The sequence below is a fragment of the Psammomys obesus genome, unplaced genomic scaffold (assembly GCF_907164565.1).
Source record: "Psammomys obesus unplaced genomic scaffold, mPsaObe1.curated_primary_1811, whole genome shotgun sequence".
Taxonomy (NCBI): Eukaryota; Metazoa; Chordata; class Mammalia; order Rodentia; family Muridae; genus Psammomys; species Psammomys obesus.
In genome coordinates, this window is record NW_026590677.1 from 8,987,284 (window position 1) to 9,000,604 (window position 13,321).

Genomic DNA, 13,321 nt, shown 5'->3' on the forward strand with positions numbered 1-13,321 from the left:
GAGAATTAAAATGTCATTTTTATTTGAGTAATTTTAAAGAACAAGATTACTAGGAACAGTGGTAACGGCATTTTCTAGGAACTTTTATTTAATTGCATTGTAACTGGTCTTGTAAAATGAGCACCACAATCATTACTATAGATTTCTTAAAAAAATATGTATGTTTTCAGAGCTAGAGATATGGTTCAGCAGTTAAGATCTCAGACTGTTCTTCCAGAGGACCAAATTTCAGTTCTTAGCACCCATGTCAGGCAGCTCACAACTCCTTATAACTCTAGCTCTGGAGAAGCTGATGTCTGTTGTGACCTGCCGCTGATCATTGCTGATTAATTGAAGTTGAATTCTAGATTCAACAGGACCAGGGGACTCAAGGATAATGCTGTTTTAGAGTTTCTTTACTGGTAGTATGTAAAGCTTTTGTTGAGATAGCTCAAAGTTCAAAGCAGGGACAGGGAAACAGTGAGAAGCATACAGGGAATATTTCAACATTATCACCAGATGTGCTCAATATAAGAAGGCCTATAGCTGAATGAGGAAGATTTGCTAAGCTCCATTGCGGAAAGGGGAGCCTCTTGCAAATAGCATTACATGGGAACAGAGTTTACAAGCAGGATAATGTAGGAAAGTCTATCATATCCAACCTACAAATGACCTTTTCAGACCTCTGTGGACACTGCAATCACATGCACCACATAATTAAAAATAAAATATTTTTACAAAAAACCCCACATGTTTTATAATAACCTGTTGGAGCCCTTTCTTACTAAAACAAGGAGTACTGTCACCAACAAGGAGCCTGGAACTCTTTCCCCAAATGTAATCCTTGAAAAGAAGTCCCTTTTGTGATTGTACCCTTGGCTTTTTTCTTTTCTGTCAGAGTCCTCAGCATCTGACCCTCTTTTAGAGAGCTACAGGTAGTGTTTTTATTTGAGTTGGTTCTTTTTCTTCCATCTCCTGGATCCATAACAATCTTAGCATAAAAATACTAATGTAAGAGGTCTTCCTGCCTACATGCTGTTAGAATCATCTTTCTTACATGAGAATACATCTTCACAGGTATAAAACACATAAACTATTGTTAGAACAAACTGATACTCCATTGATGGTGGCAATTGAAGGAAGTTTATATGTAAATATCCAAATGGTCCATTATGTTGTAGACGTACATCACCTATCTTCTATAAGGTTTACAATCACTGGTTAAAAGTTATTCAGCAGTTTGAAACATTCACCCTATCAATACTTTTGTCATAATTGAGTTTATGTGCCTTATGAGTTGAGGAGTACAGACTTTTGGCAATGGGAGCGTAAACAATTTTGGGAAGATTGATGAGGCATCTTGATTCTCTATGAGACTTTTCCTGTTGAGGCAGGTGCCCATTTAGAGCACTGAAGGCTGGATGGACGCTGGTGTCATCTGAATAGAGGCTTAGCTGCCATGGCTGGACAGCTGGCATGGAAAGCTGCGGAATACATCCTGAGCAAGGACTTCTGGGACTATCTCTTGAGTATACACTTCTGGGGCCTGGTTGCTAACTGGGATCTCCCCATTGCTGCTTTTAATGACATTATAATGCAGAGATTATGAGTGGGCAGATTACTTTTGCCCTCTGTTGCTATTCTTTGACATTCATGAGATTTGCCTACAAGGCACAGCCTCGAAACTGGCTTCTGTTTGCATGCCATGTAACAAATGAAGTAGCTCAACTCATTCAGGGAGGATGGGTTGTCAACTATGAGATGAATAAGCGTCTGCATAGCAATGTAAGGACCAGCTCTTGAAAGGGACAGCGCCTCAGCCACTGTTGCCAAGCCACAGATCACATTAGCGTAAATAATCTTGCTGAGGGGAAAACATGGAAGGCTATGTTTAATAACCATGCCAACATTATAGAATAGCCGACATTCCCTAAACCAACTCTCTGCTGCCTTATCAACTAAAATTTGTCTTCATCAAGAGTAGTTTAAAATATGCAACTAATTTAATAATTTTGAATGATGGTTTTATGTATAGCAATCTGTAGCAATGTGTATATTATCTATTGGGATTAGTGTAATAAAAATCTAAGGGAACAAAATTTTATAACTAAAAAAAAAAAGAAGTTTCCTACTGTATTTATATACTTTCAGACATCAGTTTTACTCACGTCATTTCGGACAACAATTTTGTTTTTTTCAGTTAAAGTGTATTATCCTGTTTATTTATAAGTCATTGTAGGAGAGTTAATTTGGATCAATTTCAAAGAGTTCATTACCACAAAATGACTTAACACAAAAATATACATTTGGTGGATATTTGGATTAAGTGGTATTTTCAGTCTTAATAATATTTTTTAACTTTTATTAATTACACTTTATTCACTTTGAATCCCCCCACAAACTCCTCCTGCCTCCCCTTCTAATCCCACCTTCCCTCCCACCTTCTTCACGAATACCTATCCCCAACTCCACTGATAATAACAATTTTTAATGGTAACATCACAGAAGGAATTCAACAAGAATTTGACGAGAATCCTATCAAAAGAGACACCCTCATTTTGCCCTATGATATTCCAAAATTATAGACTACACCAAAACATGTGCTACATAAATATTTACTCAATGGCCTGACTAAAAACCCAGGTAAGAACAAAAGGTCAAAATTTGGAAAAAGTAAGGGTCCTTATTAGCTTATTTTACCTTTCTTCTGACTCTTTAGCACAGAACCTGTTAATAAAAAGTATTTGCGGCAGAACACTTGATAGACTATCTCATAATTCTCTTAGTAAACTAGAATTCCATAGACAGTCAACTCTTTTGTATCAGCAGAAACATTTGGTAATGAGATATTGAGATGTGGGCCTACAAGATACTATGCATTACAATGTATTAAATGCCGATTCATTACAATGTATAAAATGCCTATAAATATTGAGCAAATTTTCAACCTCATTCATTTGGTCTTTTATTTGGTAAGACTGGAGTACTACAAAAAATTAAAAAAACATGAATTCACAGGGCTTTAATTTATTCCTTTATTATTTGTTGGGCAGGACTCTTAAATTGCTTTGGGATTTTAGTGGATATTAGAGTAAATTCAAGTAAGGATTAAAATTATTTTTTGAGTCCAGTAAATAGACTTCATCCTGAACTTTGTAGCTCAATTAAAAATAGTGTACAATATAAAAATGCATCTGTAAGGGCTGTAGCAGCGGCTTAAAAATTATGCTTATTTTTCTGTTCTTGCAAAGGACTTAATATCAGTACTCAGCACCAACATGTCAGCTCATTAACTGTAACTCCAGTTCCTGATGATCCAACTTCTTTTCTGACCTCTGTGGGCTCCTGTACACATGTGGTGCACAGTCATATGCTTAGGCACTGTGCTGGCTAGTTTTATGTCAAGCCAACACAAGCCTATTTAGGAAGAGGAAACTTTAGTTGAGAACATTTTCCAAACAGATTGACTTATGAGGAAGCTAGTAAGCAGCATTTCTCCATGATTTTTTTATGCATTAGCTTTTGACAAGCTCCTGCCTCAAGGTTCCTGCCCATTTTCAGTTTCTGCCCTGACTTTCCTCACTTATGGATTGTGGTGTGGAATTATAAGCTGAAACAAACCATTTCTTCCACAAGTTGCTTTTGGACATGGTGTTACTTTGTCACAGACTAGAAACCCTAAGTATATACAGGGACACACACACACACAAACATACACACACAAATGCATAAAATGACATAAATATTAAAATTCAAAGTAATTTGTGTGTTTTCTTTTTTTTCTTTTATTATTTTTATGCTTATTTCATTTTGGGTGTGGAGGTTGTGAGGGTAGATAGGGAGATGAGTAGGATTGGGGGTGCATGATGTGAAATTCACAAAGAATCAACAACAATTTTAAAACAAACAAACAAACAAACAAACAAACCAAAGTGATTTGTCTTTTCTGGCCATGGTGGTGCATGCCAATGATCCAAGTACTTGAAGGCAGAGGAAGGCAGATTTATGTGACTGCAAGGCCAGCCTGACCTACATAGCAAATTTTATTCAGGACAGCCAGAAATACATAGAGAGACCTTGTCTCAAAAAAAGCAAACAGAGTGGTTATTTGTCAATAGTGGAAGTTTTGGTTGTATGAATGTGTTTTTGTTGTAGTCTCAAGTGTGGACGCAGGCATGCTTTGTCCATAGCTGAGAGCAGTTTTGGTTGAGATGGCACAGGCTTTTTGTCAGTAAGAAACTGCTTCCTGCAGGGGGAATTGTTTTGCCAGCTGTAAAACATCCTGGTACAGACTCTGAGAAGGTATAAGAAGGGGGCCACAGACAGAAAGAAATCATTTTGCAATGCAACACTTCTCATCACTATGTTTTGCTTCGAGATGCCTTTAAAGAGAAATGCTCCGGAGATCACTTTGAGTAAACCACTGTTGCTGATTCATGCCATTTTTTTTAAAATTCTGTCTTTGCTGCTGACTAGTGCTGCTGCCTCTGTTTGCTGTTTTCTGCTGGTTGCTGCTGTTGTTAGTTGTTTGACTGGATTGCTGGTATCCTGAGAGGAATTGTGCCAAGGAATTGTACGTCAAAAGAGGTTCACATTCCCTGTCCCTATTAACCTTCTTTCTCTCCTACATAAGGTTGGTAGATTGGAAGGGAGACAGAGGCATTTAAGAACCATAAATGAAGTAGGTTTTGAAAAAAAAATCAAAGCCGAAATTTGCCTTTTTAACAGATGCGTATCCAAATACTAGTATATGTAAATGTGTATTTATAACCTGCCATCTGTCTATCGATATATTATTTAAAAATTGTGACCTTAATATTTTGAGACTCCCCTAAAGCAAGAAACAAACAAACAAACAAACATACAAACCAAAGAGTTTATAAGAGCTTATAAGATTATGTAAGACCTTGTAAGATTGTGCTTTTTCACTGAAAGCAATTGCAAAACAAGGACAAGGAGACAGAAAGAAACAAATGTTAAGAGAATCAGGGTATCTTGTATACTTACAGTTATCAGAGCCACTATTAGCCATACATTTAACTTTAATTAGTTAACAAATTCCTTTGCATGAAAAGATAATTTCCATGGTGGGTTTTGTAAAGTATTTCAAGAGACTCCCTGTATTAGAACCAACTCAGTTGATGTGGTCACTTTTAGAGGAGCTCGGTTGCATTCAGAGAAGTATAGACATACTGCTCTGGTCATGTTTAGAAAAATAACTTATGTTGTTTTCCTATGTAATAATTCTCATGTATTTTCAGAACATTTAAGATTCTCTCAAGAGGAAGCTGGAAGAGGTGACTCAGTGGATAAAAGTACTTACTACAGAGGACCTAAGCTTGGTTCCCGGCATCCATGCTGAGTGGCTCACAACTGCCTGTGACTCCAGCTCCGGAGGATTAAATGCCTCTAACCACTCCCCCTCTCACAGGTATAGCTAAAAATAATTTTTAAAGCTTTTAAAAATATTCTTCCCAGAGGAAGAAATAACATGAGTTTTCAACTCTCCTGAACCACAACTATTTATGTACAGAAATTGGTAAGATCAAAAGTCACACATGTGATATTCTTATCCTTCTCAAGAGTACCTAAATGTTTATGAGCATCATTTTCAATTAATATAGGAAGAGATAAAAGTGTAGAAACTATAAAACCCCAAATCAATAAATTTTCTATCATACCTTGCACATATTCATTTTTACCCAAATGTAAGTGTGTGAGAGTGTGTGTCTGTCAGTATGTCTTTAGTGACACTTACATTCTGTTTTAGCTTCTACAAGTTTGTAGTATCGTTTGAAATCAACTTGTTCTAGTTTTGTTCTTTTTGCAGATTACTGTGGTGGCTAGTCTTGGTTGTCACTTGACTGCATCTGGAATCAATTAAAACCCAAGCAACTGGGCACATCTATGAGGGATTTTCTTTTTTGTATTTTTTTATTTGTTCACTTTACATCCTGATAGTAGCCCTCTTCCTCCTCTTCAAGAGGTCCTACCCTTCCTCCCTCCCTTTTCCCCCTTATCTTCCTTCCCTTATTCCCCAGAAAAGGGGAGCCCCATAACCGATCCCAGTACATCAGGTTGCATCAGGACTAAGTGCAACCTCTTCCCCTATGGCCTGGTGAAGCAGGCAGCCAGCCAGGGGGAAGTGATCTAAATTCAGGCAACAGATTCCATGTGAGAGACAGCCCCTCATTCTCCTTACTACGGAACCCTCATAAAGACCAAGATGCCCATCTTACATATGTGTAGGGAGCCTAAGTCCAGTCCATGATTCGTCCTTAATTGGTGCTTCAGTCTCTGCAAGCCCTGCTTAGCCCTGGTTGACTGGATCATTTGAAGTGAGAAGACTATCACAAATCTGGTTCACAAATTTTGGTGGCTGCTCATGTAAAAGGACATGGAAATATCAGTTGGGGTCCACAACTCTGCATTTTGACTGGTTCTAATTTCTGTAGTGCTCTCCTACTATTTATTGCAAAGGCAATTTTCTATGAGGAGGGGTGAGGACCACACTTATCTGTATAAGGACAAATATTTAAAGATTGTTGTTATGGATTAATAATAATGTGTCATCACTGATAATGAAACTATAGTGTTTCTCCTTGCTTAAATCATGGTATTCCCCTTTTCGCTTTCATACCACAAGTTCGGTATAATTCTTCCTAACTCTCTCCCTTAAACCTACCTATAGATGCTACCCTTAGAGGTTACTGATTTTTCCACAGCAGAAAAAAAATCATAACAAGTCATAATTCAATCATGTACCTTAACGTATATCTAACATATTTTAAACACATTTCAATTTTCTTATACTTCCATTATAAAGGAAACAAATATGCAGAGAGTGAAAGGAGGTATTTTTATAGAAGTTTTTTACAACTTGAGCACACATTACTTTTACATAAGATTGGAAACATCAAGACAAAAGGACTCAGGGTTACAAAAAATGTAAATTACAAATAAAATTGTACTACTACATCATCTCAGGTATGACAATAGGGAATGACAATATTTAAGATCAAAGTCTGACTCCATTCCTTGCTACTACTTAAGTTTGAAATGATTCACCAAGCTTCATGGAGAGAGAGCCAATGTTTGTTTATAAACATTCCCAGATTACTTGTAATAGAATACAATGGCACATAAGAGAGTTTGTAAATGGAAAATTATATCACAAGTATTATTATTAATCAATTATTAAAATAGAGAGTTGCAGAGAATTGTACATAATTAGCACCTAGTGGTGAAATAAGCTTCACTTAGTGGAGAAATCAAGCAAAACTGTTCAACTTTCAATGACAATACTAAAACATTGTTTTTTTAAAAAGCTGTAAAACATGAAAACTTTTGAAGGGAAAGCCTGGAAAGACCCACATTTCTCAGGGATCCGGCCATTAAATGCGTTACAATGATTTACAGAATAAACACGTATTCACTCTCCAAGAAAAGTGATTAGCTACATCACTTCCACCACTTATGGCATCTATCAAATAATCACATTAGCTGTTTTTGTCAGGTAACAAGCATGCTTTACAAGAGATGAAAAAAGGTCTGCTTCTAAGTCACATTCAGTGTGAACATGCAGGAGTGCCACACATACAAGAATGGGTTATTGCAACACGAGTTCATTCAGATTCTTGAGAATTTTAAACTACAATTCTTTAAGTACACAGATATCCCTTTCAGATGCAGACAGAGTTCTTTAAAAAGTCTTGGCTATTTCATAGGAATCTGGAAATGGGACAGACACTCGTCCAGATCCAGTCACAAGAGGCAGAATTCCAGCAATCGGTATAACTTGCCAGGACAGGGTCAAAGTGACATTCCTGTTTCCCTTGAGACCGTGTCCGTCGTCAAAGAAAAAGTACTTGCTTTTGACATCTTTCAGGTTGAGCTTGGGGTTCTCGCCTCGCAGAAGGATCTTGTCCCAGAGGACTACCTGGTTCACAGCGTTGGTTTTGGTGGAATATTCTGCCGACAGATAAAGGAAGAGCTGCTTAACGTTCCAGTCGAAAGTCTTCTCCAGATCCGCAGAGATGTGGAATGTGATGAAGCCCAGGTCGCTTCTTTTTCTGGGTCCAGTGAAGTCTTCCACTTTTTTGAGCAGGATCCTGGAGACATGCAGGCGCACTTGCGCGCTCCTGTCTTTGAAGGCGGTGGTGAGGATGCAGCCCAAGGTGAGCGCCGCCATGACGCTCAGCGTGAAGGCGAACAGCGAGTTCGCCCGCGACAGCAGGGTGTTCATCTTGCGGGATCGATCCGTGGATCCCTCCACGCGAACTCCACAGGCGCTCGCTCGGCAAGGGGTGCTGCTGTCCGCTGGCCTTCCTTCTGCCTTCCTCTGGCTCACGCAGAATGCTGGGAGCGCGCACGCATCCCTGGAACGCGCGCCTCCCAAGATGCCTTTTTTTTTTTTTCCTCCAAGACACCAGTTAACCCTACAACCACTGTCTGCTGATAATCTAAGGCACTTGGGGTATCTGACAGAAAACAGCAGTGGGGATGAATACGCCAGGGGGCCTTGAACTGCCTCATCCCCCACCCCCACAACCACTGAGGGTCCCATCTACCACACACACACAAAGCCCTGTCCAGGGAACCCTGTCCCTATTCACACTGCTGCATCATGGCTTTCATACATTCTAGCCCCTCCTCTGGGCTTCTGAAACAGGCTCCTCATGGCTGTACTTCCCTACATTCTAGCTCACCCTGCCTCTGCAGTCCATTCTCCGCACAGAGACCAGCCACCCCCCCCCCCAGCTCAAGCAACTCCCTTGCTGGACTCCTCCACATTCAACACAGTCTTAGTGTCCAGTGTGGCCCAGACTGAGTGCTACCTCTGGCTCTTTCAACCTCACCCTCTCCCAGCCTGCTTCTTGTCTGCCAGGCTCCATCCACTGGGCTTGTCCCTGCTCCCAGATCAACTGGAGCACACAGTTGCAAGCACAGCAAGAAGTGACCTGTGCATGCCTGGCTTCTTATCACTCAGGACTCAGTAACAAAGCCACTTCTGGGAAAGGCCTTCATTGACAACTCTGTGCCCTATTTAAGCTGTTTTCTGTTTATTTTCTTCAAACACACATCTCCACATAACTTGCCTGGTCAGTTGTTTTTCTTACCCACTTTTGCCAATCAACAGTGACAGGTCCAGGGCTCCTCCCTATCTTGTCCTTCCTGCTGCTTTCCCCCTGCTTTGTATATATATCACTGACTGATTATAAACAAACTGAAAAAAAATTACTGACCCTCTAGAGAAGCTGGAATTTTTACCACCCAGAACAATGAAACAATACACAAAATGATTTAAGATAATAAAAGCTCTTGTTGTAAATAGACATCAGTGCCTTTCAAAGCTCAATGAGTACCAGGATTAGGTGGAATCTACCCACCACAATTCCACGTTTTTGTTGTTGTTTTATCTTCAAAAGACTTGGAATGGACGCAAATATTGTCACGTTCAATAAACACCATCAGGAGATTCTGAAGAAAATTCCCACCCCCCGAAAAATGCTGACTACATGTGTCAACATTTTAATCTAACTAATTTAATGGCACCATGCAGAGTTTGGGGACAACGGGAAGGTCTTTATTGGTGTAAATGATCCAAGTGCCCTGGTCACTTAATCCACCTGAGAACACAAGGTTCTTCCTCACCTGGAGTCACTAAACTCTAGAGAGCAGTCCCATTCATTAGGAGAATTGGTATTGTGTTCCTTTTGTTTAGATGAAGCTGGTTCCAGGTAGTTGCTTAATCAGTGCTTTAAAGATGGAACTCTGATGTCTACACTATTACTGCATTAACGTGTCTCATAAAGTTGACAATTCACCGGCTTCTTCTGTATAAGCCCAATCCTGCATAGAAGAATCTTCACTCTTGCCTATCATAAACAGCACAAGTTTAATCACTGTTGATTTAATGCAGAGTTCTAGGAGTTTTGAAGCACCTGCTGATACAGTTAAGGAACTTCCTTGTCCTTCTCTCCACCTGAGAGAACAGGATGATTTCTCATGCAGGAACAAGCAAATCTCCAAAGTATTTCTTGTGGTTCAGATATGTTCAGGATTGTTATTTGCTTGCGTGGAAGAGACCAACGGAAAAGTAGTGTCTTACTAAAATTGTCTCCATTTTGGGGACCAAATCTCTCCAGGAACCTACTCAACTAACTATATACATCAGACTCATTTCTTTACTCTGAGCCTCAGATTCTGCACTGCCTATTAAACACCCTTTTCTGGTGTTATAGTAAAAGACAGGAGAAGGAAGAAAGAAAGCATATGGGATAGAGAAGAAAGCAACCAGATGGGAAAGGCAGGAAGCTGTGTGATGATGCTCTTTCTCTTTCCTGCTGTATCCTGCAACTCCTCTTACACACTAAATCGTGGAACTGAGACTAACCTAAGAGATATGTGGGCTGATTCCTGTTTACTAGGTAGCCAGTCCATGACATTGTCAGAGCTATTACTTTGACTGAATAAAGAAGGCGAATTCAGGGAGGTCCCATATGCTGAGGAGCAACTGCATACCATACACTGTAGGTTTTTGGACACTTTAAAAGCTATCTTCTGAGATAAGTGGCATCAATCCCTTTGTACAAGTGAGGAGATAGTTTTAGAAAGCAAAGTATATGTTCAAGGAATCCTGGGAAGGTATCAGCTTAATTCTGGGGACATCTTGAAAGAGAATAAATAAATAAAATAAATTTAGCCAATAAATTCTAGCCAATAAATTCTAGCATATGTGTATGTGTATATATATGCACACACATACACACACACACACACACACACACATATATCAATAACAAAAGATGGTAACTTCTTCTGAGAAAAGTGTGACTGAGTAAGATTGATTAAAACATTATAAATGAATAAATGGGCAGGGAAATCTCTTCCACATCTCAAATATCAAGCAATAATTTCAGAAGGAAAATCAGAATTAGAAAAACAACACATGGCAACACCATAGTGATAAAGTGATTCAGGCAAAAATCACAGTTGGCATCAGTTTCCACAGCCATCACCATGGTAACCACACTGGCCAAGGGAAGCTGGGAAAAATAATGGGGTCGCTAATCTTATTTCTAATATGTGCTAGGATCTGGGTAAGAATGTCATGACTGTTTCAATTAATTTTAAATATTCCTCATGACAAACCTTCCTGGCAGCTCCAGTAACATAAATATGCATATGGTAACAAATTCTTCTATGTATGTCTGTATCCTCTTCTTCCTTTCTTTCTCACGACCCAAGAATACATTATAGTGAATTGACTGACAGGTGAAGTAGTAAAACAGGTGAAGAAGTAAAACCACACCTTTCAACAGATTCATTTCGAAACACATGTATTAATTATAGCCTACTTACGATGTTCTCTCCACACACTGACGGTTCTATAGCTTGTCAACAGATAAATTTGACATTTTGATCCCTAGTATCTGTTTATTTTCACTGACTTCCTAAAACATATGTGCATGTACAAGAAAATGCATGTTAACAGGAAAGTACTTTTTAAAAGCTAAAACTGTGCTTTTCTAGAATTTTTTTTTTCTTACGTCTCAACAGCTACCATTTCAAATTTGGACACTGCAATGCAATTTTGGGGAATGTATGGTAACCTGTACTTGTTTTTAATTTTTATAATAATTCCATTCTATTCATTTTGTATCCCAGCTGTATCCCCCTCCCTCATTGCCTCACAATCTCACTCTTCCTCCCTAATCTCTTCTCATGCCCCTCTCCAACTCCACTGCTATGGGAGGTCCTCCTCCCCTTCCATCCGACCCTAGCTTATCAGGTCTCATCAGGACTGGCTGCATTGTTCTCTTCTGTGATCTGGCCAGGCTATTTCCCCCTGCGGAGGAGGTGATCAAAGAGCCAGCCAAGGATATCCAAAATATGCTCAAGTACACAACAAGAACATTTGGTAACCTGTACTTGTATTTTTAGAATACTGTAATTTAAACATCACCACAAAATGAAGTACTTGTGTGTATAGTCTATCTACAAGAAGTCATTTCTGTATATTAAATATGACAAGATGTTGCTGCAATGATTAAGGACTCAGTCAATTGGAAGGCACATGTTGTTCATGGGTCAGAAGACTTGGATTATTTATTTTATGTTAAACTTCCCCAATCTAATCTAAAGACTCGCTGCAATCCCAATAAAAATTACTATTGTCCATTCTTGCTATGCTTCTTTATTTGAAGATGTTTCAATCATGAACCAGTTCCTGCTTCTTGATATAATGTGCCTTCTGTGTCATGGCAATAATTACCTGATTAATGCACTTGCAAGGATAACAAAGACTTGCTCAGCCCAAGTACTCTCCCTTCAAAATGCTTAGAAATATTCTGTTTTCAGCAAGCGTGTTTTCTGCTCTGCATCTCAAGGATGGATGTACACATTATTAATATTATTTTTAGTTATTTTATTTGGGTTCTTTTTTAAATTTAAATTTTATTTTTATATTAATCACAGGTTGTTTACTTTGTATCCCAGCCTTAGCCCCTCCCTCATTCTCTCCCAATCCCAACCTCTCTGCCCTTTTCCAAGTCCACTGCTAGGGGAGGTCCTCCTCTCCTTTCATCTGACCCTAGATTATCAGGTATCTCCAGGAGTCTCTGCCATGTCCTCCTCTGTGGCCTAGCAAGACTCTTCCTCCCTCAGGCGGGGAGGTAAAGGAGCCAGTCGTTGAATTCTTGTCAGAAATAGTCCCTGTTTCCCTTACTAGGAAAAACCCTTTGGTTACTGTGCTACCATGGGCTTCATCAGAACAGAGGTTCTAGGTTATATCCATACATCATCCTTGGTGGAATGTCAGTCTCAGAAAAGACCCCTGTGCCCAGATATATTTGGTCTTTGTGGAACTCCTATCCTTTCCACGTCATACAAACTCTCCCTTCTTTCATATGATTCCCTGCACTCTGCCCAAAGTTTGGTAATGAGTCCCAACATCTGCTTTGATACACTGCTAGGTAGAGTCTTTCAGAGGCCCTCTGTGGTAGGCTCCTGTCCTGTTTGTTTTCTTCTACTTTCAATATCCATTCCATTTGTTTTTCTAAGTGAGGATTGATCAGCTTACTCCGGGTCCTCTTTCTTCTTTGGGTTCTTATATCTCCACTCCAATCTCTTCCAAACCCCCTCCCTTAATACTAGAAATTCGAGAAAGAAGGTTAAAGGGGAAAGAGGATATAGACTTCTTTAAACTACTTTCTGCTGACCAGGGTCATTGGGTTCCTATGGCAAATCCAACCTTCTCTGGCAAAAAATTTAGCAAGCCAGCAAGCCAGCAAGCTAGCAATAGGAAAGGCAGCAGCAGCAGGAACCAACAACGGCAGGG

General features: G+C 39.4%; 1 protein-coding gene and 1 pseudogene across 1 annotated transcript; one reads left to right on the forward strand and one right to left on the reverse strand.

The window, feature by feature from the left end:
* The first annotated feature begins 1,438 nt into the window (after window positions 1-1,438).
* LOC129677682 (mitochondrial pyruvate carrier 1-like) lies at window positions 1,439-1,697 on the forward strand (annotated as a pseudogene).
* Window positions 1,698-6,827: 5,130 nt separating this feature from the next.
* LOC129677668 (signal peptidase complex subunit 3) lies at window positions 6,828-8,316 on the reverse strand. The gene has a single exon (XM_055608313.1). It carries the CDS (start codon window positions 8,222-8,224, stop codon window positions 7,682-7,684), a length of 543 nt encoding a protein of 180 aa, XP_055464288.1. The 5' UTR covers window positions 8,225-8,316; the 3' UTR covers window positions 6,828-7,681.
* Between the last annotated feature and the right edge of the window lie 5,005 nt (window positions 8,317-13,321).

Coding starts and splice junctions, on each gene's coding strand:
- LOC129677668 (XM_055608313.1), bottom strand. CDS start 8,224: ATGAACACCCTGCTGTCGCGGGCGAACTCGCTGTTCGCCTTCACGCTG.